General features: G+C 38.5%; 1 protein-coding gene across 3 annotated transcripts; it reads right to left on the reverse strand.

Annotated features, from left to right (window-relative positions):
- Positions 1-2,799: 2,799 nt before the first annotated feature.
- On the reverse strand, positions 2,800-23,153 carry LOC144653712 (uncharacterized). 3 transcript variants are annotated; one of them, XM_078513773.1, is made up of 6 exons: positions 23,077-23,153; positions 14,396-14,497; positions 13,061-14,020; positions 6,466-6,654; positions 5,526-5,888; positions 2,800-4,761 (listed from the first exon to the last, which is right to left on the reverse strand). In XM_078513773.1, exons 1-6 carry the CDS (start codon positions 23,084-23,086, stop codon positions 4,109-4,111), a joined length of 2,277 nt encoding a protein of 758 aa, XP_078369899.1. In that variant the 5' UTR covers positions 23,087-23,153; the 3' UTR covers positions 2,800-4,108. The 3 variants fall into 3 exon arrangements, with proteins under 3 accessions (XP_078369899.1, XP_078369901.1, XP_078369900.1); XM_078513775.1 differs by lacking the exon at positions 23,077-23,153 and adding an exon at positions 18,179-18,372; XM_078513774.1 differs by lacking the exon at positions 23,077-23,153 and adding an exon at positions 16,271-16,611.
- Positions 23,154-23,367: the final 214 nt, after the last annotated feature.

Raw genomic sequence — 23,367 nt, forward strand, 5'->3', positions numbered from 1 at the left:
AAGGGAGCGGAGGAGCCAAATTAGACCTTTGTTAATATTAAAATGTTCGATTTTTTCGTTGCGCTTGTCATACGTTTTCTGATCTTTTGTTTACGCGACGGTAAAACCAGCGAGAATCCTGTTGCGCTTGGCGTAGCCGCAGGCACAGTGACGGTAGGCGCCACAAGAACGTTACGCAGTAAAAAAATGATACGACAAACGGCACTTCGCTTCCGTCACCAGTATGTTGCGGTTCACATCGAATTAGTCACGTGGTACTATGTTTCTTTCCTCGTTCTCTATTTTTTCTTCTTGGCTATTCGTGCCTTGCTCGGAAAGCTTCGCTTTCCGTTAGTTGGCTTTCGGACAACGAACAAATGAAAACCCCGCTGCGATTACGCAACAGACCATTAAAAGAGTTCCCTGCTGGCTTAACCGTCGCGTAAACAAAAAGATCGGATAACGTATGACAAGCGCTTCGAAATAGATCGAACATTTTAATATTTACAAAGGGCGAATTTGGCTCCTCTGCTCCCTGTGAGAATTTCAAAAGAAATGAAATCTTAATATTACTTCTTCTCTTCAGTGTGTGACTTAGAGAGCAGGGATGGCGCAGTGGTGAGAGCGGAAAATCCCTGTGTAGGCCTTCAGTAAGGAAGTGCCCTCCTCCCGCTCCAATCCCATCCCCTCCCCGCCTCTGGAAGTGCCAATTGTTGGACTGAGCCCGACATTTTCGTCTCAAAGTTGCTAAGCAACTGCTAGCGCCATCATTGCATGAAATTAAGCTTTAGCAGGCTTGCAGCTGAAAGAGGGCCGACCATATGAAGGGCGGGGAAGGAGGTAGAGGCAAGGCTCCTCGTGCCGTCAGGAGACTGTAATTGCCCTTTCCAAAGTCCTTTCCAATATTACATTTTCTTTCAGTATGTGGTTGCGTCGTCACCATGAGGGTGACAAGCGCTTATCACTTGTTTTTGCGACGATCGTCGACTCGTGGCTAGTCTAGTAGGCTATAAATGACCTATTAAAGTTACTTTCGAGTTAAATTTCTCACAGCCCTCCATTTTCTCGAATTTTTTTTCGATCGATGAACGCGGGAAAAGATCATGAGAGAGCTGGACGCAAGCGCAAAACAGGAGGCGCAGGGGGTGCTTTGCACTCGCGCTTCTCTCGCGTTCTTTTGCGTTGAAAAATAGTGGGGCTGTGAACAGTTTACCCTCGAGTAAAACTGGTGAAAAGCTTGTAAGTGATCTATTAAAATTTAGACCCTCCCTCTGTAATATAGTCTGTGTTTAAAGCCGTAGAGCTCGAGATTTCTATTTAACAATTAGACGGCGAGCTCGAGGTTTCTATCGTATGATAGTTGGCGAGGGGCAAAGCCCCGAGCCAACTATCAAAAGCCGGTAGAAACCGAGAGCGAGCCGTCTAATTGTTTTAGCATAACCCACTGACAGATCTATTTAACTTTGAATATCGCTAGAATTGATTTATTGAAGGTTTTTGATCGATAAAATTAAGCGAAAACTAAGCGCGCGCTCCGAGAGCCGTTTACCAATCAGATTGCGCGATTACCAATAGACGGTCAGTGTGGTTATGCTAAGAGGTGATAGTTGATGAGACGGAAAGCGGAATCAACTGTCAACATTTTCTTTGTCTGTATCGAGTTATAAAAACACTCATATAAGTTTGGGAGACCTCGAAAAAGCTACGGTAACACTCGCAAACGGCCCGTGTTTTCGCAGCATTTTTTTTTTTCTTTCCTTGTTCTCCCGTAGCCGCGTGGGCGGCTTTCAAAGGGGAAGGAGAAAGTTCGAGCGCGAAGCGCGCGGTGCGAGGAGAGAGCGCGAAGAACGCCGGCCACGCAGGCTAGTTCTCCCGATGAAACTTTCACTTGTGTTCCTATAAGTCAAAAGAAACACGGAAAATATTTTATATTTCTTAGAAAGTGTCTTTTCCGAGATGACATTCAAATTGGAAGGGTTCATTTGAAAAAATAACCAATTGAAAAATTGCCATCATTGATATTTCCATTTGAAAACACGGAATCTGGGATGAAAACTGATTTGGGCCACAAAAAATAAAGGCAGTGAATCATCAACAAGGACCGCATCTTCTCATTTACTGTTCGTTGTAAGACCGTAAATGGGAGGCGCGGTGGCCAAGAGTAATAATAGTAATAATAAACAGTAGAAGTCCGTCTTGGTGTAGGCCTGTCACGATTTTTATTTAGCATCTACAGAAGACGCTTACTTTGGAAAGCTTCCGATACAATCTATCATTGACATTAATATCGTTGCCGAAGTCTAAACGCCTGTAAAATTCCCACTAAAAATGACATACTGAATGTTGATTAGCCGATAAAATAAATGTCACGCTGGCCCGATTTATTGACTTAACTAGAACCGGAACTACGCTTTTGTGGACGTCTGCATATCTAAAAATAACTTTTCTGTCTTCGACATATCCCGGCCGACGCCCTCTAAGTCCCTCTCTGTCCCCTCATCCTCTCTTGCGGTAGCCTAATGATTAGTGCGCCGGACTCTGGATCGAGCGGTCCGGGTTCGAGCACTGACCGGGGTCATTGTGTTGTGTTCTTGGGCAAGACACTTAACTCTCATAATGCCTCTCTCCACCCAGGTGTTTACTGTAATAAACACAAAATGCTGGGAAGGGTACCCTGCGATGGACTAGCATTCCATTCAGGGGGGAGTAGAAATATTCCTAGCCGCTTAATGCTACGGAAACCGGGATAAGCTCCGGCAGTATGGGCCCCATAGCTCGAGGCTTCCCCTTTTTATTACTAAAGAAACAAAACACAATTGATGCAATCTTTTTTCTTCTATTTATTATTTAAATCCGTGTGTTTCAAACTAAAACTACTGTGGCTTTGTTCAAAGTCCCAACCTTAGTACTTTAAAGGATTTTGTCCCCTTTTTGATTCAATAAATATTAATTACCTTTTAATAGTACAATATATCCTCTTTTTTCCAAAAGTATCTTAATTTAAGTCTTGCCCTACTAGCAGGGCTCTAAAATTGTTTTACAAAACTTTATACTACAAATATATGGTTTCGATGTATTTTCATTTGTTAAACAGGGTTTAACGCGTTACTATGTATAGTTGTGTGATTTTTGTTACGTGTTATTATCGAGTGATTATTGCAATTCTTGTTGATTGAAAAATGAAGAAATAGAAAAATCAAATTTTCATGATTTTCATATAGTGATACTACTTCCGTCTCTTTTATATAAATTGCTAAGAAAATGTTTCTTTTTACGCAAGTTGTAACTTCGAGTAGAATGATATGTTATCGAAGGCAAAGCAAAATTCACGCGTACGTTATATGCTTTTTCCTTGAGATTGGATATGAAAAAGTAAATTACTTTACCGTTCTAGAATAGATTTTCTAGTTCATTTCAGGAGAAGCCTCAGAAGTAAAACGAGAATTCTCGACATTTCTAGCCTGTCTAGCAAGATATAAATCGTTTAACGAACGAGTCACGAGGTTTCTTAACCTTTTCTTGTTCTCTTTAAATTAATTTCTCTGCCTCTTTAAAGAGTTAAAATTGTTAGAAAATTAGTATAATTATTAATATATTATATTTTTTTACATTATTCTGTGTAATGACTTTCTGGCATTTTGGAAAATACGCCGTTAAACCTGGATAAAATCAAACTTATCTCACAATTTAACTCAAACACTCCAAAAAAATTGGAAAGTTAAAAACTCTACATTGAACGCATTTCTGTTTACAATACTTCAATTTCACAATACACTGTTTCTTGTTGTTTAAGCAAAGTACTCAGTGACATAACTGATGCTTATACTTTAAATCGAATCTTTTCGAGCTAAGGAAAAGAAAAAAGGTATTTTAATTGACTTGTGAATTTTTCATTACTTTTGTTCGCCCCAAGTAAACCAATACAAAACCTGGCACTTATATCGATATGAACCAATCAGATTTAGAGAAAACTGACAAAGCAGCGAAAATCAAGTTTGGCTTTTGTGCTAGAATGTGATTGGCTGAGAGGACACGCATTCTCTTCTTGCTTGGGAAACCTAAACGAAGAGTGTGTCATTGAGTACTTTCCTTAAGCAAACATGACTCCAGATAACACTATTAACACTATTTACACAAAACCTTTACACGAATCTCTATAAATATGCTGATCTTTGTGACAAGCCGTTGTTTCTGCCGGCATTTCAGTTAACATCCAGTCTCCGTAATATTTTTTCTCCGGGGCTCGAAATTCTGGACATCCTTTCACGGCATACCTCTCATATCTGAGGCACTCCGGACAGTCACACTCCACGTCACTCCTTACCAGTACTCTCTCCACACTGTTATTCGCCTTGACGGGTGAAAAATCGCTGGCAGAGTTACTTCCGGAGGCAGAATCCAGCTCTGAAATCTCGCCACAAGTGCAACGCGGTACATGATCCGCATCGCAAAGAAATTCTGTTCTTCGAGTTCTTTTTCTATGCGACGATCTTCTTCGATCGCCTTTTGTTCTTTGGTTATGAAAGCTCTTTAAAGGTTCGCTGCTAGAAACCTCGTCATCAAGAGGAGACGAAGTTCCCGTGGATCTTAGCGTGGATTCTGACGTACTTGAGCTACCGCTGGACGATGGTGGGAGGAGTTTGTGGTGTCGGCGTAATTTGGTGAACACGATAAACAAAAGTACGGCGATTACAAGCACGGCGAATACAAATACTGCAAGGAAAGTAACTTCGGCTTTCCCTAATGTTTTTCTTTGGACCACAGCGGCTGCTTCGGTTTTAGCTGAAAACAAAAAGAAAATATTTTTTAAAAAAAAACGAGTAAGAAAATAATTTTTAAAAAAAAGTAACAAAATGAATGTAGATGATTGAAAGGTTTCAGCATTTATGCAAACGGCTATAACATACATTTTTAATTTAGAAAAATGCGTGGATCAAATGAAAATGTTCTTTAGTGTCCCTAAGGTAGAAACCAAATATGAAAAACCTGGTAATAGAAACTAATGAATATTGCATAATTTGTAAAAAATACACAAAGAATGAGTTAGCAACGAACAACCCATGTGCCAGCAAATGCGATTTCAATACGAGTATACATTACAAAAAATTGTCTTGATATGCCATCAAATTCTCCTGGCTAGTAATAAAAGAATCGCATGGAAATCCATTAGGAGAATTATTTCTTTTATCTTAGAACTACACTATATATATACACCTTATTCGATGGTTTAACATATAATACGAGCGGATATTTTGTGAGTTGCGTAGTATTTTTCCGAACCCCGTGGGGGCGAGGAAAAAATACGAGCAAAGAGCAAAATGTGCGCGAGTATTATATGTTAAACCATCGAATAAGGGATTTATTATTCCACTATTTTTTTCCACTTTGTTTGGGCCAGTATTCCGTAAGTTTGTCCGCCCGTATTTTTGCCCTGATCTACTGTGTAATAACGTGGCATATTTTGCGCGTTCTTTTGCCCTAATATGGTAAAACGGCGCAATAGTGGAATAATAAGGTGCATTATATCAGTTAGCACTGCTACTTACTTCTTGTTCTACTCTCTGTCCTGTATGAAGCAGTGAACCCTCTCCGTGTACCATTAATCCAATGACCATTGTGTTTATAAAACAAGTACATGCTGTTCTCTGTTGAAACTATCGCTTCTTTGAAATTATCAGTCTTTATGATGGTTATTTTTGGCGCACTGGACGAGTTCCCATCTCGAATAATGATCGAGTCTCCATTCATTTTCAGAGCATCAAACCACAGTCGCACCCTACTGCCTTCAGGTAGGCTTATGACCCACGTGCAGCTGGAAGAACCCGGACGGGAAAACAGCTGAGGTGATGACGTAATCATCCCATGTGATTCTGTTAGTCTACATCCACAGGAACAAGCGGACCCTGAAGCTGTTCGTGTTAAAAAAAAAACAGTTACAGGACTGAATTTACAAGAGTATGTGCATGTGTGATGTATCCGATTATATTTTAGTTTGCTTTTTAACCCGACCAGCTTACGTACAGTTAGTCTCTAGAGTATCCAGAAGATAGATAGCTAGACGACTTTATTTAGAAAAACACATATAAGAAAAAATATACATGTATTATTCAGGGTAGCCATTCAGGAAGTTTACAACGCATCCCCACTATCGACAGGAGCCCTGAGTTCTCTAACTGAAATATAGTAACACTAACTAAACTATTATAGAAAAAAAGGTTCTTAGACAGTCTATAGGACAGAAAACAGCGCCTAGTCATCTTGTCATCTTACACGACTACTCACAAACAGGAAAGAAGCGTTTTCGAAAGAAAAGACTGAGAAAATTAATGGCTTGTTATTTGCAACTGCTGGCTTTCGCTTTATTTTAGATGTGTAATCTTGACAAGCATCCGTAAGTAAATTGTGAGATTTTACTGACCAAGAAAAAGAAGTTGTCGAAACTCAACTTTGTTCAGACAAATGACAAAGCATTATCATGTTTTATACCTGGGCAGGGGTTGAGAGCGCATGATCTGGACACAAGTGCCTTTCCTTCACACGTTGACGCCTTGTCTACAGCGGAGCTGACGCTGGTACTCGTGCAGAATCGATACCGATGCTGTTTCCCTTGACCGCATGAACTAGAACACAGGCCCCAGGACGACCACGAACTCCAACCGTCATAATTCATAGTACCTGGCAAAACAGGAAAAAAAACAAGTTTGTTTTAGCTGCGTTCTTCCGCTTGAATAATTCAAACTTGTCATGTCAAAGTCATCTTTGCGTGGGCCTTTGCATCGAATTAGGGTACATCTTAGAGTGCCACTTGAAATTAGGTTTCGAGAGGCTTTGCGAGTTTCGTATTTCTTGTTTATAATAAGCCAAACTATGTACGTGTTGTTTGCATTAAGAAGGGCACGTATTGAATTGTGCTTCTAGCACAAGTGACCTCGTGGTTAACCACACTAAACGTAAGAGGAAACTAAAAGCAAGCAATATTTGTCATTTATCATCGGGCGCCATAGCGTCTATCGTAAAGAATACTCGCCACATTTTGTAGCTTAAAACATTTTATGAAATTACGAAAAATGCCAAGTTTGTGTCTATCAAACATTTAATATTTTTCTTCTTAAATGGTTCTTTTGTTTTTAGCCTGTCACAATATCTCAATCGTTTTTAATGGAAAGTGAATATCACTCTGCTTCACAGGCGTCTTATCAACATAATTATTCTCAAACAACTATTTCTCTTCAAATCGTAAGAACGGGAGAGTTGTTTTTCTCACTTTGTTTTTCTTTAATTGCAATATTTCGAGCTTAACTGTGACTCATTTGTGAATAAAAACAATGTTGTTATGCTAATTTAAAACTAAACAAACTCTAGTGTAAGCATTTTTCCATCAAAGTTATGGAATCCGTTCTATTAGTAATTATTTTGTGATATATTTAAGTCTTATCATGCATAACGAATTTACCACGTCCACAGCACACACCAGGTTTTAGATATGTTACGTAATGTTCTACTAAAAATACATATTATTACTTAAAACAATCCACAATATAAGGCAATTCAAAACCTTGGGAGGTATTGAAATAGATACTAGGTCATTGTATCTCAAAACAGTCCTTAAACGGTGGATTAGGAAAACGAATGTAAAAATAATTCGCTTTGCTTTCTCAGTTTTAATGATCCTGGAACTATTTCGACCCAAATTTGTTACGAAAGAGAAATCTTAAGGCATACGTTGCCAAATATTTTAGACACTTTTGAAAACAATTGTGTAAAGTAAAGGCATTCTTATACTTCGTAGTGCTTAGAGAAGAAATGTTCTAGACGTCGATTCGTACCGTTTTTGCTTCGTGATTTCAAACCCCTCGGAATCTCTTTCAGACAATTAAAACTGACGTTTCAAAAAGCTCCGCGCGAGAGACATTGCAACGGATTAAAAGATGACCTTATTTTGCCTTCGCCGGGACTGCTTTCGATTTTTCTCTTATATATAAACTGATTAAACCATAGATTGGGTAAACTTGTAATCGTGCAAAGATCTCGCCGACAATATTAATCATGTATAAATCTCACGTTGGACTAAAAGCTTTGGGACTATCAGAGAAAAACACTTTATAGCTGACATTATTGTGGCTTAGCAAAGTGCTAATTTATCAAAAAATCTGAGTGCATTTAGATATATTTACTGCAAATGGCTACCAAAAACCTATAGTTAGTGTGATGGGTTTAATACAAAAAACTCTTGAAACGATACCAAAAAACTTCACTTAGCTTTCGCAAGCTACAGTCAAAAATTTCTTATTTAATTGAAAGTAGAAAAAAATGAAAGTTTTGTTTCACCTTGGTGGATTTATTAAGTAAAAACAAAAGGAAAATATTGGCACCACGTATGGGCGCCATCGTGTCTCGCCTTAAGTATCCTTAACGATTTTTAAACCCTAAAATAGCTTTAACAAATTCCCTTTTCCGGATCTCCATGCCTCGCATAAGAGGATTGAAAGCTTTAATAAATGTCCCTTGCCCAATCTGGATTATAACTTAATTAACCCTTTAAGATTTTTTCCCAAATCATGCAAGCCAGGATGTAAAGACCCTGTAAAGGAAGTTTTAATATCACGCAACACGTGAATCTCAAGCCGTGCATAGAAATTGCGTGGATTTGATCGTGACAGTTCGAACTTTATCAAAAGAACATTTCTGAAACGCACAAGTAAAATACTTAAGAAAAGAGACATGGTAGATATTTAATGAACTCCTTTATCTAAATCGCAAACTCTCATTTTCCCATAACACACCAAATTCGACAAGTTTAACTCTTGTGGCTGGTTTCAATACAATGTTCACATTATCTACCTTGGGATATTAATGTGTTTCCGATTTTTGGATTGTTACAGAGATAGAATAGTTTTACCCTAAAGTAATGACTCATTTCCCACTTAGTCGTAATGCGTTTCCTTAATTGTTGTATTTTACAATTACTTTGCTAAATTAATATTTTTAATTTGCTGTGTGTAATCGTAATCTTTATCAACAGGAAAAAGTCAACAAAGTTCCAGATACCTGAAAAACATCCTGAAATTACTTCTCCGCCTTTACTAGGGTTTAGTAAACTTCCTAAAGGTCTCTTTTACTCATTTTTTGGCATGGAAAATGTAAACAGATTTTTGTGATTGAACAATGCATTTCACTGACTAAGTGTTTCCACATAAAATCATCCCAAATTTCATTTTAATAAATATTGCAAACAAACACCACCACATTAAGGCAGTATCCTCTAACTTTCATTTGAATGGACACACACGAGAGTGTACCTGAAGGTTAGAGCAACATGATACAGCACAATTTACAGTACAATATGACAATACTACCCGCGGGTTTTACGACGTGTATACAAACGTTTGAACTGCCTTTAATACAACTAAATCGAGATTCTACTGCTCTGGAGTGAAATATGCATATGTTTTACAACTGAATATCGCATTTTACAAAACTGCAATGCCTTCGATAGTTAACTCATGATTTTCTTTGGTTTTTGTATACAAATATTTTTTGCACATAACGCAGATACAGTGGAACCCGATTTATCCTCTAACTTTTATTTGAATGGACACACGAGGTTACACCGAAGGTTACACTGAAAGTTAGATTGTCATCGAACCTCCCGATAGCTCAAACCAAATGTCTTTTCCCTTGGATATGCTTTTACTTGGTCGGATACTGCAATTCTACCCCCGACTCTCGAGAAATCGTAAATTCTTCTGTAGATGTAAACTGAGGTATGTTTGCAATGCAACCCTATATGGCCATCCTTCCTGTTAAGCTACTTATCAAGTCCATCAGGATTACTTATTCTTATATCTTATGTTATGATTCAATTTTTTTTTGCAAAATCTTTGTGTATTACACTTTCAGATCATGTGGCACCACAACAAGCTAAGAAGCTCTTCTCGTAGATTATTAATGAACAGAGGTGCATAATGTTCACCTTAAAAGCCGCGGTTCAAATGTGTATTTTTATCATATCTTTATATCTGGGCTAAATAATTTAAGCATTTGGTTCAGTTAAGTATAATCCTATCACTGAAAAGCTAACCACACCCACGGCCCCATAAATGTTCAACTTATATACACCTCTAGAACGGGATTATTTGATATGATATGCAGCCCAATGAAGTTTAACTAAACTGCCTGTTTTTTGCACCGCCAAGTCGTTACAACGTGTAAAAAAAACTCGCAAGAAACAAAATTATTAACTGCTTTAACTTCCCTGTATCGTAAAATAAAAGGCAAATTGTAATGTTGAAAGCAAAGTTCTAAAAATAGTTCACGAGATCACAAGACCTTTACAACAGCAAGCAGAATTGTCAATATTCATTCAGATTGTGCACACAGATAATCTTTTCCCGCCATTCTGCTGTCAACAAAGAAATATGGTATGTTCTAGAAATATAATCACGGCGGCAAGTTAAGTTTTGGCGGGAAACCTTAACGCAGCTGATTTTGCAGACTGTTACAGGTCACAAACTGATAACATTGACAGACATTCGTAACTTTGCTACAGTCTACTAAAAGCCTTTCTTGTGGCCGCCAAAATGAAAACGAACCTTTCCTGTATTTTATAAAATGGAATTTAAAAATAATTCATGCGCTTATACAGTATTAAATCAGTAGCTAGACGCATTCACTAAAGACACTTAAGGTTTTAGAGCTCGTAGAAGCAGCTAATATCACTCGGGTTGCAGACACGAATGGCTCCAGAATATTTCATTTGTTCTGATAAATGTAAGTTGCTATGATATTGCAATACCAACTGAAGCATTTACAGATAAAACATTAATATACGAGTTTCAGCTCTGGTAGGTAAGCTATGCTCAGTAATATTCAGCTCCGGAAATAAAATCTGACACAAATAAATTGCCTCCCTTCAGCTGTCTACAGATAAATATCCTAAAATAAACACTTGTTCATGTTTAAGTCCTATTTTTTTGTCTGGAAACAGTGGGTGACCTTCACAATCTTGAACGCTTTATTTCAAACCAATTTGTTCAAGACAATAGTTTGACATAAGATAGACAAAAAACTAAATTAGATCAGCATTTACTTTAATAACAGATCAACATTGTATTTGGACGTTTCACAACTCATTGCCTCACTAAAAATACAGCTACCAACGTCGAACGGCAAGTAAAGAAAATAGGAAAAGGCAGTTAGAGTAACATTCATAAAGGTTTTGCCATCCACCCGTAGAAAGGAAATGTTTGGCGTAGCTAGAAAGAGTAACTAGAAAACGGGAAATTACAAGCCAACCGCAACAACACAATAGCACTTCAAGCAGGGGTGGGTTTCTCTAAGTGGATTAAATTTCACAAAAGACAGGGAAAATTCTCAAGCATTTGACGTTCATAGCGAATCGAACTGAATAAAAAAAGAAGCTCCAGACAAGGGCACTTGTAAAATAATGACAGAAATGATTAAACTGTACAAATTGTGTTTGGATTTCATTGCTCTCCGCGTCACGTTCTGAAGAGAGTGAAGATCAATTTTAATCTGCACATTTTTGGTCGGATTAATTTCACAAAGCCGACTGATAAATGCCCAGATCTAGAAAGACAACAATAAAATTCGTCCAAAGTTTACCCCAACATGAACTTCCGGTTCAATAAAAAAAGGTAACCAACTGAACATTTTGAGGATTTCAATGTCTCATTTCTTTCTTTCTTTCTTTCGATCCCTAAAACGTATCCTTTCAACTCTTTCATGCAAAGACGAGACCGATAATATCGATTGAATGACCCTAGCCGACTAGAAGATCATGGAAACATGATTCCAACCGCTTAATTCCTGTTGACCAACTTTTGTTTTTGATCCGACGCTGCAAAAAGAAAATGAATGACACGCCAGTGAAAGCAAAACGCCTTGTTATTCAAGTGGTACTTCGCACTTCGTCCGGTATTTTGTTTTTCATGGACAATGTGCTAGAAAGTTCGTTAATTGTTTTGCCCAATCTGCTTTCCTATTTTTAACTTAGTTTACTTTTTGGCCACGTTGTTTGCTTGGCATTGAAGGGAGAGCTGCTGTTTTAGGGTCAACGCGGGAGACATAATTGAATGTTGAGTCAATATTTGGGGCATCTATTGTTCCAAACTTCTGCAGTGTTTTATTTTTGCCAAAAGTAACCATGGGCACTTGATCCAATGGCCTGACCAGGTTGATTTGTCTTTTGTGAAGAAAAACAAAGCGCCGTCTTAATATCCACCATTTATACTTGTCAAGGGACTTGTTACGTCATTTAAAAGCTTTTATTTTCCATGGAAATGAATCGAACCAATTATAAGCGAACGTTCTGGCCATTATGAAGCGAAAAAATTAACAGCTTTTTGGAGTCGTGTCATACAATGGTGCTAATTGGCGCTTAATAACTCATCAACGCCTCTTCTTTAATTCCTTTCCTCTGCATGTAATTCTCACGTCATTTGTTTTCAATTAACACTGCACATCAAACACAAACTGGGTTTTTGGTGTACTCAATGTCTCAAACACAACTTCCCCAAATGAATCAACTCCGGAAACAATTTTAGTTCCATATTCTGTGCTGAAAATTGTAAATAATTTGATTTGTCAACATAAGTTCACGCTCTTAAATCGTTTCACAAATTAATTTTCTCCTTTCTGATCAATGTGACAGTTCAAACTTGAACCTCATCTACGACAAAAAGCACCTCGTAAATACTCGCAAAGAAAATGCGAGCGGAACTCAAATACTTCACATTTTCACAGTTCGCATTGCACAAAACGTCTTCTAAACTGTCAAAGTGGTAATGAAGTTCTCACGCCCTTTTCGTCTATCAAATGACTGTTTTCGAAGGCTAAAACCGGATTGAATAAAAACAATCGAAAATTTAACACACTGGTTTAAAACACAGGGCACGCTTAGAGAAAAACAAATTTTAGCCAAAAAAATAAACCATAGTATCGCTACATTATTTACCAACAGAAAAGACACTTTTGACAACATTCCGTAAACTCTCTGGGGTCAGGGGTTCGAATTCAATAATTGCAGTTTTATCGCTGATAAAATCACTAAGATACGTACCTGGGGGATGTGAAGGTAAACACACAGAAGCGACGGTCACTGTTTTCTTGGTCAAACTTGATTTAGTGACGTAATGAAAGCAGTATTCCTTGATGTAATCCTTGAACAGCGAGCATGGAAAGAAAGCTACAGTGTGGCCTTGCTCCACGGCTTTTTGCGCGATGGGTTTCTCGGAAAATCTATCGCCCATTACTATTGCATCGTGAGTTCTTACATACGGGCAGTTCGGTTGCGCGTATGAAATCATGAATGAGTTTGTACATGGAAATATCGTCTTCGCAGGAGGGGACAGAGTTTGTTGACCCCAATAAACGCGGATAGCTTTACTTTGAGCTAGTGTCAAGTTTTCGTACCCAGTCTTGTACTCAAAATGATAGATTCCCTGCGTGTCGAAGACATCGCAGCGGAACGCCATTCGAATCCATGAGCCTTTAGGCAGTCTTTGCCTGCCATTGGATAATTTACGAACGTACTTTCGAGTCACAAAGATTTTCTCGTGGCCTTTGATGTAGTAGAGATTAACTTCGTCCCGGTACTTGGGTAAACATTTGCGATTGTGTCGTATCCAGATAGAACCAAAGCGGGTTAAGGCGGTGTGGTTTGAGGGTAACTCGATGCGGATCTCTCCCCATTTCAGCGCCAGCGTCTGCGAGATAAAAGCTTCAAAGCGGCTGCTCGAAATACGATACTTAAATCTGTATTCCACTGGGTGGTCGAAGATTTCACACGGCAAAATCACGGAAATTTCGCGGCGATCCAGCAGCACATTTTCTGTGTGAAGTCTTTTTCCAGAGTTGTTATCATACACTAGGACGCTGAGTGTTCTTGAGGTAGAAAATCCTGAAAAATTGCTTGGGAAATGGAAGTGTAAGGTGACATTACCACCGAGAATGTCTAGAGACTCTGGAGATAAGTCCACGGAAAGACCTTTTAGAGGTTGCTTTCCAAAATCTTTAATATCTGAAATACAAAAAAATATATATCAGATTAATAGACATCATTACATTTCCTTGCGCTTTCGTCCTCGCAAGAGTCCCGTTATGTGGCAGGTCTGTTGTGTATTTACGCTGCGGTCGGAAAAGATAATTTACATTAACTACAGTTTAAACGCTCTTTTGTCCGCGATTACAAAATAGAGAATTAGACGCATCCCACTGCAATTAACCAGCGGTACCGACAAGGACACTTGAAATCGAAAGAAAAGCTTGTACACTATGTTAGCTGTGTTTGTACTGCTGGAAATGAACTGAACTAGCGCTTGTTCGCGTAACGACATGAGCGAGTTTAACGCTTCTCGCAGCAGCGAGTTGAACTGTTGAAAGCGGATATGCTTACCATCGGCTGCCGATGAAAGAACGCTGGAGGATATCAGGAGACCGCATAGAAGCATCGAGCATATTTCCATCGCTCTTTCCTCTTCATGGAATGTCTGTTGTCCTGAAATTGAAAGCAATGGAATGAGCAAAGAGCATGCGGACTCCACTTATATCTTCCGTTGATATGTGCCCGCTCACGGTCGGAGTCAACGTTGTGCTTAAACCATTTAAGACATATAATTAATTGTCCACAATTATATTGTTACATTGTGCTGATATTCAATTAGTATTCGGGCCTGTTGTGTCCTTTGAAAGCCAAACAATGACAAACTACTGAGCCAATAAGAGATTGCTAATTTGCTCCATAGAAGCTCCAGCGCTTAACAGATGTCCAAAAAAAACTTTGACGCACGAAAACTAACATGAGCACAACGAGTAATCGTTAAAATGTAAGTGTCTTCAGAAATAATCGTAATCACATTGTCCAGAGCGCACGGGGAGGTCGCAAAGCAATTCTTGTCTTTTTACTCCGATTTACCTCCCGCCGGCTTATAATGTTTACTTAACGGATTTAACCTCTTTCGTCTGCGTTTGTCGAACAGATTAGTGGCTTGTTATGTTAGCCGAAAAAATAGAAAAAAAAACTTTTGATTTCAATGCAGCTGATATCAAGTAAATGCGACCGCACTCCCTCCCCGTCTTATCATTTACATATATTAAGATATCGCTTCTGCAATCCGTATGCAAATTTCTTCTTTCTAGCAAGTCGTTTTTCACACATCTGCCAACAACGGGTGTGAAGTGCTTTCCGTCACAGACAGTCGCTTGTCAAGAAATGCGCGATCTTTTCTGAGGTCCAATACGATATACTTATCACCAAGGCCACGAGAAAACTACCCAAAATAAACGCGATTGTACTATCCGTTTTGTCCATCGTTTGGCGCTGACAAATTTCCTAATTGAATATTCTGTTTTTACAGTAATTACGCAGTGACAATACATTTCCCTCCCTGAATACGCCCCCATGTTTGGTTTTCCAATGAGACACGTGTAGGGATATATTGAAAATGTCAATCTCAATTTTTGAAGGCTGCCTGCTAACCGTGACACTCATGTCAACATTGCCATTAGAGTTTTGTCTCAACAAATGGAAACCTTCCAAAAACATCCGTGAAAATTATCAATAAATGTCTCCTCCCTCTCTTTACAGCTTTATGAACACACACAAACCCGAGCTAATTTCACACTGCTATCAACGGCTTAGGCGATTTCTTGATTAAAATGCATCTTTTGCCTCCACTTAAAATCGTTGCAATAATTAAAATGTTTGAATGGATTAGGAAAATTTTGAAGGTAAATTTTATGCAAACTACACAGCCGTGTGAGATAAACAACCTTGAGGCGGAGCTGGAGTTTCTTTCTTTATATTCTCATTCGCCAAAACACAGCAAATCATCGCTGCCGAAATACTATAAATAAGATCGGGTTGCCAACTGGTGTCGAAATCGGGTCACGGAACTTCGCAGTGCGCTTCGATAAGCGTTAGCAACAAAATATTGAGACATGGATGACATCGCTAGCTTGTAGCGCAGCTCAATTTCGTATTTTCTACCAAACTAGCTGGCGCTGAGTTTTCTAGACATCACCGAACAACACGGACTGAAACATGAAGAATAGCAAATAGTTTAACGGATTAACGTCCACCGAATTTGAACAGCTTCGCCAAAGCACGCAAGGCCTCTTGAAGATTAACAGCAAGCTAGCGTGCGTGTTGCATGTCGTAAATTACGGTCGTGTGTTTCGTTTAAATAAAAATACTGAAATACACGAGCGAGCTTTCCTCGCGCTGCATTCAAATTAAGTTTACACATTAGAAAATTTAACGCCGTCCTACCTGACCAAACACAGCAAGACCTCGCAGTAATCGCCTAATCCGCAAATGATTGTTGGCGCTGTTTACCCTGGCTGGCTTGTCGCAATCGCTCCAGCGTCTTAGCAGAAGCTTCTACACCGGTGAAGCTTTCGCTAAACTGCCTTCGCATTTCATGTCGCGAACGACCCGCCGACAGGAGTACGCTTTGAATTCAAAGTCCGATATTGCACGCTGAAGATATCGGCTGCCAAAGATTTAGAACGGTGCTCACTTTGCTCTGGCGTTTACGTCTGTTACCGGAAGCATGCCGCACGCCACTGGTCATAGGTGTATCTTTCATGGCTTATATCTCTACCATTAGATAAGGGTGCACGTGGTCAACTTATCATTCACGGGACTGATTTACATCAAAATATACCATGTCTACTTTTTGACAACGGACGGTCATGCTAAAGTGCATTAGGTTTGACAGTTCTATTGTATTTTGATGATGATGGGCGGCGAAGTTTAGAAACTCGTCCAATAACACAAAAGCAAATCTTGTTATGATCGACAACGCATCAACAATGTTTCAGCTGGGGGCGTTTTAAGGAAACAAGGCTAAGCATCTTCATTAGAAATTGTTCCAAAATTTCCCACAAGTTTATTAATGACTTCACAGCTTTCATATTCCCTTGGACATTATTATGCTTGTTCAAAGTTCGTGGATAAAATTTACGACTTCTGGGACAACCATTTTTGCCAGTTTTTCTCCCTTATTATTCTTTAGAAGCATGTTTCAATTAGCTCTGTAGCAAACTTGTTTACGTTTGCCTTTTTATTTTCATCAGCTATAATCAAAACTTAAATTTCTAAAAAATACATAAATATATTCACAAAAAAAGAAATGCTGACAGGCTTGTGAATAAATTAATAGAACAAGAGTTTTACGTCGGTGGCAAATATAAATGCTTTTTCTTTGATTAATTGAAGCAAATGAAATCATTCTTTGCGGATAAAAGTAGGTTGTCCTTGTTTTAAAAATAAGTTTTTTGAGCTGGCTTTCTGTTAACTTGCGAGTGTAATTTGCGCACAGAATGTGTGCCAAGAATTATATTGAAAACACTAAAACGGGCTGAATCATATCAGTTTTCCGAGAATGGAAATCTCAAAACGAAGATTAGGATGTAAACGAGGACCTCTAAAGAGCAACTTTCATTTCTTTTGTAGCAAAGTGGTTTTCTAGAATCATTTGCGTCACCAAAAACTGTCAAGAATAGCCGCAATTAGTAAGTGAAGTGCCAAGATGTGTCCATCAAATTCTGATTTTGCATGTATGACAAACGGGAATAAAACAAGTTACGCGCCATAAAGTCTGTGTTCAACTCAAGTCTTCTGTTCGCTTGAAGAACTTGCTTCCGAGACACGCTGCGTAGATGTCAAAATCCAAGCAGACAGATTTATTTTTTTGTCTCTCGCGCTTTTAGAAGCACCTGACACGGTTGACATGTGCCATGAATTTTACAAAGACACTTAACGTTGAAATATTTAACACGTACAGGGACCGCAAACTGAGTAATACAGCGCAATATAGCCAAGGTCGCCGGCAAAACTCGTGATATATTTTTTTAACGCAATCACCAGTGGATTCACCGTTGCTGTCACAAATTTGTAAATATTCTGACGATGATGAATAAATTATTTTGATGCAGTTTGTGTATCGTTCGCGATCTTTGCATCTTAGATGTTTTGATCTGAACTGAACTTCCACGTCACTGAGGGAGGGATTGATCGAAGTCTAAAACACAGCGATGTCTAGAAAACAAGCCAGCGATATTTGCTTTAAGATTCGACGTAAAGCAAACACAAATGTAAACAGTTAAAGACACGAAAAGCAAATATTGCGTGGGTACTAGGCTAACAGAAAAATAAAATGAAACTCAAATTTACCTTGGCTTCGACGTGATTTCTGAAACTAGTTACTAGTCGCGCTTAGCTTGTAGTTCTTGCTCGGGAGCATTTAAGAAGGAACTAAACGCTAAATCTCGGCTCTAACCAGTATAAATCGTGGCTTGGGTTAATTCGCATTGGGCAAACAAAACACCAGCTAAACACGATACTAAATAAATATTTTCAGACAAAGAAAATCAGGGCACATTGGATTCCAGCCTGAGCGCCTTATCCGGCGAAAATCATGCTTAAGAGCGGATGCTTCCATTACGTTGGAGAAAAAAATTAAAAAACAGGTCAGGCCACTGATAATCCGAAAGGATCTTGTTGTTGTTTGAATGTAGGTGAATGCTGAGCGGGTCCTATTAAGGTAGTTTCGATTCCATTTCCGGCTTACTTAGTGAACCATCGTATTGGATACGAAAACGTTTGAAAAAAATCCATTCCGATCATCTACTCTTCTCATAGGCAAAGTCAAAGCGCTGAGTACAAACACAGCATTTTGGAAAACGGATTGTTCAAAATGTTAGCAATTTGTTTCAATTTACACTAGAAATAACGGCTGCGTGACTCGAACAAACGATCGGGGTGCCAAAATCTTTTTAATTACTTTAATGACTCTTCGCTTCCCTGGCTTATCCCACTTTGAGAGGTATTCAAATGCACATCAGTTGCCTAAGCGGAATCGGGACGAGGCTTATGATTTCATATTTTTAATTCCCTTTAGTATTAAGATTGGCTGAGGTGCTTTCAGGTTAATCCTTCGGCTTAACTTCGGAAAGTCGTGTGAAATGTTCTAGATTAGCCCGGCGCCCAGCACTATCCCATAAAAGCATCTCTCGCTAAACAATTCATTTGCAAAGGGAAACCCATTCACGTCACGGAAACATGATGGTCTATGACCCTTTCTGTGACTTCCTTCAAATAAATGTTGCCTGAAAAATAAATCAAACAGTTTTCTTCCACTTACCATCTGGATGTAAACGAAAGGCAGGAATGGCGACTATAATATTTGAATAAAAAAATATTAATCCCAGTTCGTTGATATAAACTCTCTGTTTCTGATGGCTGGTGGCTTCCCAAAATATTTCTTTGAAAATCCACTTCAAAATCAAATGAAAAAGACTGCTTCATCCGACCTTTTTGACAATTCAGTTTTTCTGATTCACTGATCTTTGGTTTCTACTAATAAGCTGCGAAATTGCCCAGAACATATATTTTTTGAAAATTTGCATTATACGCTTGTTTACTTCAGAATACAATGTTGCAGTACGGAGCCATATAAACTATTTTGCATTTCAACTTTTTATTTGGTCTACAACGCAGTAACAAAAACAATTCGCCATCTGCTGATCTTGTCTAGACATGAATTTTTTAATATGTGCTGTAATACTGGCACAATAAAACATCTAAATGTCCCTGGTTAATATAAACATGAATGACATGTACTGTTCGAAAATAGGATTTCTCAATTGTGTTCCAATTTCTGAGAGCTCACAATGAGTTAAGTCAGTTAAGTGCATTTTGTCACGTCCCAAAATTAAACAGCACCAAAAAACATGAGCTTAAACATGCTTCAGTTCCTTATCAGGAAAAAGTGAGTAAAGCTTTCCTTGCTGATTTCCAAATTACATTGTCTTGATAAAACTTGGCTTGCAACGTGCAAATTGCTTGTTCGTTTCCAGGCTCTTGTCAAGAAAATAGGCTACTGCTGAGTCGAAGGATTGCAGACTCTTGATTTTGTGTAGCCTGTTCCAGGCGTTCGGTTAGTTGGGAAGCGCGAAAAATGGCGAGCGAAAAAAAATAAGGGGAGGGGGGCGGGGAGGAGAGCCCCTCCCGATTTTTTCGCTCGCCGTTTCTTGCGCCGCTTCCCAACTAACCGAACGCCTGGAACAGGCTAGATTTTTTGGGAGTAGACGTTTTGTCTTTGTTCTTCATTGGTGGCTTTAAAGAAAACGAATGTTTTCTTTGGAACGTGCACAGATGCCACACTGAAGTTTCTTACTCTTACTGCGTGCCATCTAGTTAAAATTGGTGAATAGGTCTTCTCGTACATGAAATGCACCTAGTACATCAAGATGGAGATATAAACTGAATTGAAGAAGGGAGCCACAATAAAGTTTAGGTGTTTTTCCAGTCCACAAGACCAAAACTTGAAAAAATCAACCTGATTTTTTCAAGTTGAGTTCAAAAATTCCTTGTTCAGTAGACTTGCATGATGATTATAAAACAAAATTGGACTACTATTCGTAGTTTCCATCATGTCTTTAGGCTCTTCAGTTTTTGAAGTGAAACTCGTGACAGTGTCCATTTAGAGCTGTTTTCACTTGAGTGTCGAAAGTAAATTGCGTTTGCTTTGGTTTTGCATTACTACGCTTAGTGATTGGCTTAAAAATCTCGCGCCACTTTCTCAGCCAATCAGGAGTAAAAGCAAAACCAATCGTGACTAGCTCGCGCACGTTTTCCCGCGCTTTGTGCCAGCTACATGTATTTGCTTCGAGTTTTGATTGGTTCACTGGATTGTCTGTGTCCTTTGTGATTGGCCAGAGTAATTACTTTGGTTTTGGTTTTACGACACTCAATTGAAAACTGCTCTAAGTTAAAAGTGTATTTGTTAAACCAAACGGTTTCGACTGATCATAATTTTAGTCGAAACCGTTTGGTTTAATATACTTTTAACTTTTGTACATGTCACCTAGGAAAGCATTTTTTAAAGATTCTTTCTGTATAGAATAAGGATGTCAAGCTTACACCCACGTTGTCCAACGCAGCCGGAGTCATTCAGCTAAGCATAACAGTTTAAACACGTCGTAAAAAAAAATCTTCAAGTTAATAAGCTAGACGCAAATAATAAGGAATTAAGTTTGCTGATTGAAGGTACAAATGACCCAAAAACTAAATCTGTCTGCTTGGATCATTCAAACAGCGTGTCTCGGAAGCGAGTTCTTCAGGCGAACAGAAGACTTGAGCTGTGCACAGACTTTATGGCGTGTGACTTGTTTTTATATTTTTGGCCATTTGACGGTTGACAATTGTTAAGAAGAAATTATTTTGACGCCGTTTATGGAGATTTATTATATTTGATGGCTTACCATTTCAGTTAAAGTAATTAATTTCAGACACACTGACATTATTATACCGGTTAATAATCATAGAGGTCTGATTATGAGTGCTTCTTACAATAGGCAAATTCAAATTCTGCATTTTTTTGGAAGAACTAATCTCACTTTCTGGACGTATTATACCAATATATTATCATAAACGTCCAATGCAGTGCGATGATTAAAGTGTTAAGCTATTTTTACACTAAGGCAAAAAGAAATTTACAATGCAATTTAATTACGGCCAAGAAAATGACCATAAATTCACCTAAATGTTCGTAAAAAATTAATGTTTTTTGTCCTATTTGATTATAAAAAGCAAAGGTATTAAATCGGAGTTGTTTCATAATAAATATCTAGACAGATATGATGGATAATAATTACCTAAGTCGACAGTAAAATTTATCCTTACGGTTGGCGACCAAATTTTAGGACAGTTTACCATGGAAGATAAAGCCTCTTATATTTTAGGTAAATGATTTATTACAATATTGATAACGTCGTTTGATGACTGGTAAAAATGCCATGAAGAATATTTGAAAATTTAAAATTAATTGATTGCCGTATGTGCAATTGTTTCATAGATGTGTTTTTTTAATTAGATGAGAGCAATGCTGAAACTGAGATATGCAGCAGCTTTTGGCCAACATTTGGGCAATTTTCGTAGCATAATTTTTACATTCTAGGAGCAAACTCCCGACAGTTCTCACCCGCCTAATAATGCAAAATTGGGAGGACACTCTCTTCCTCCTTTCCGAGCCGAGGGTCGTTGCTGCTACATGCATGTAAAGATGTCGGCTCACTCGGGTTACTGCGCGTGGTTTGATTATGCCTTTGGGCTACTATACCGGTGAAAGTTTTCACCCCACTTAAAGACACTACCGTGAGAGGGTCCCGAAAGGGTTGAGTAAAGATAAACCAGATAATTCAGGAACATGTGGCGGTTTTAAGAAGGAAAATCCCTTCCGCCCTTGGACAAGTGACGCAAATCCGCACTTGTGATTAGGTGCGTTTTGGGACTGAAGGGATGAAAATATTTTGAGAGTATTTGCACAACTCAGTATTTCTATCACGTGGTATTTCTCCGACTTGGGAATCAACCTAACCTCTCACACTCACTTAACATGCCAAACTGAAGTAAATAAAAGAACGTATTTTTTTTTTAATTTGCCCGTTGTAGATATATCTTATAGCTTATATACATAATTTTTGGGAAGCGCGCCGCGTAAGTACTGGCGTCCGTTTGCGCACTTCCTTTTTGGAAATGTTTTTGTCTTTTTATTAATTTTATATTGTATATATCCCATAATGTTATATTCCTTTTTTGTTATATTTCCCAATAAAGCTAATAAAAAAAATCTCTCGCTCTCACACTGAAGCTGCTTCAAAGCGACTAGGAGTATATTAGAGTATACACATCAGTAACTCAGAATCAATTACAAATTGAAATAACAGCTTGGGAAGGAAAAACTAACATGGGAAGAACTAGGCTTCAACGAAAATAATTGCGTTCTTAAAAGGTTCGACTAGACAACTTTTTAAAGAGAGTTAAGTCGAGATTTAGAACAAACACAATGGTAGAATTTAACCGTTATCTATTCGGCTAATTGGTTCTCGCCAATAAGTCCTGCGCTGAGAACTCGCTCAGAGTTCCATCAATACAATTGTCGAAATTTGGACTACCGCTTATACATGGTCAGTTTAGAAGTGTTTCATTACCAGACATTACTTATAAGCAAGACCCTGCTTGTTACTTGTCACGTGACCAACAAGACACTTCGATTAACTGTGACTTACCATGTGACATGTCACGTGACGATCCTACGTGTGCTGTCAATCATCCAGTAGAATTAGGAGCGCCACACGAACAACTTGGTCCGACGGATGTCGTAGACTGTAAAATATCTGTACAAAACGTTAATAGAGATAAATTAGCCGGACTCCCTATTTTGAGTAAAATACATCATAAAAAAAAGCCAAAAAAAAAAATGCAATCCATGCAAAGCTATCAGGCCTCGTTGTGGCTCGCCTTATCATAAAACACAGATATAATTCGTGCATTGTGCACACGAAATGAAGTCCTACGAT

The sequence above is a fragment of the Oculina patagonica genome, chromosome 5 (genome assembly GCF_052425735.1).
Source record: "Oculina patagonica isolate OP01 chromosome 5, crgOcupat, whole genome shotgun sequence".
Taxonomy (NCBI): Eukaryota; Metazoa; Cnidaria; class Anthozoa; order Scleractinia; family Oculinidae; genus Oculina; species Oculina patagonica.

Excerpts from the sequence above, each read along its gene's own strand:
- LOC144653712 (XM_078513773.1), bottom strand. Across the intron at positions 6,655-13,060 it reads TTTACCTTCACATCCCCCAG|GTACTATGAATTATGACGGT; the intron begins GTACGTATCTTA and ends CTGTTTTGCCAG. Across the intron at positions 5,889-6,465 it reads CGCTCTCAACCCCTGCCCAG|CTTCAGGGTCCGCTTGTTCC; the intron begins GTATAAAACATG and ends TAACACGAACAG.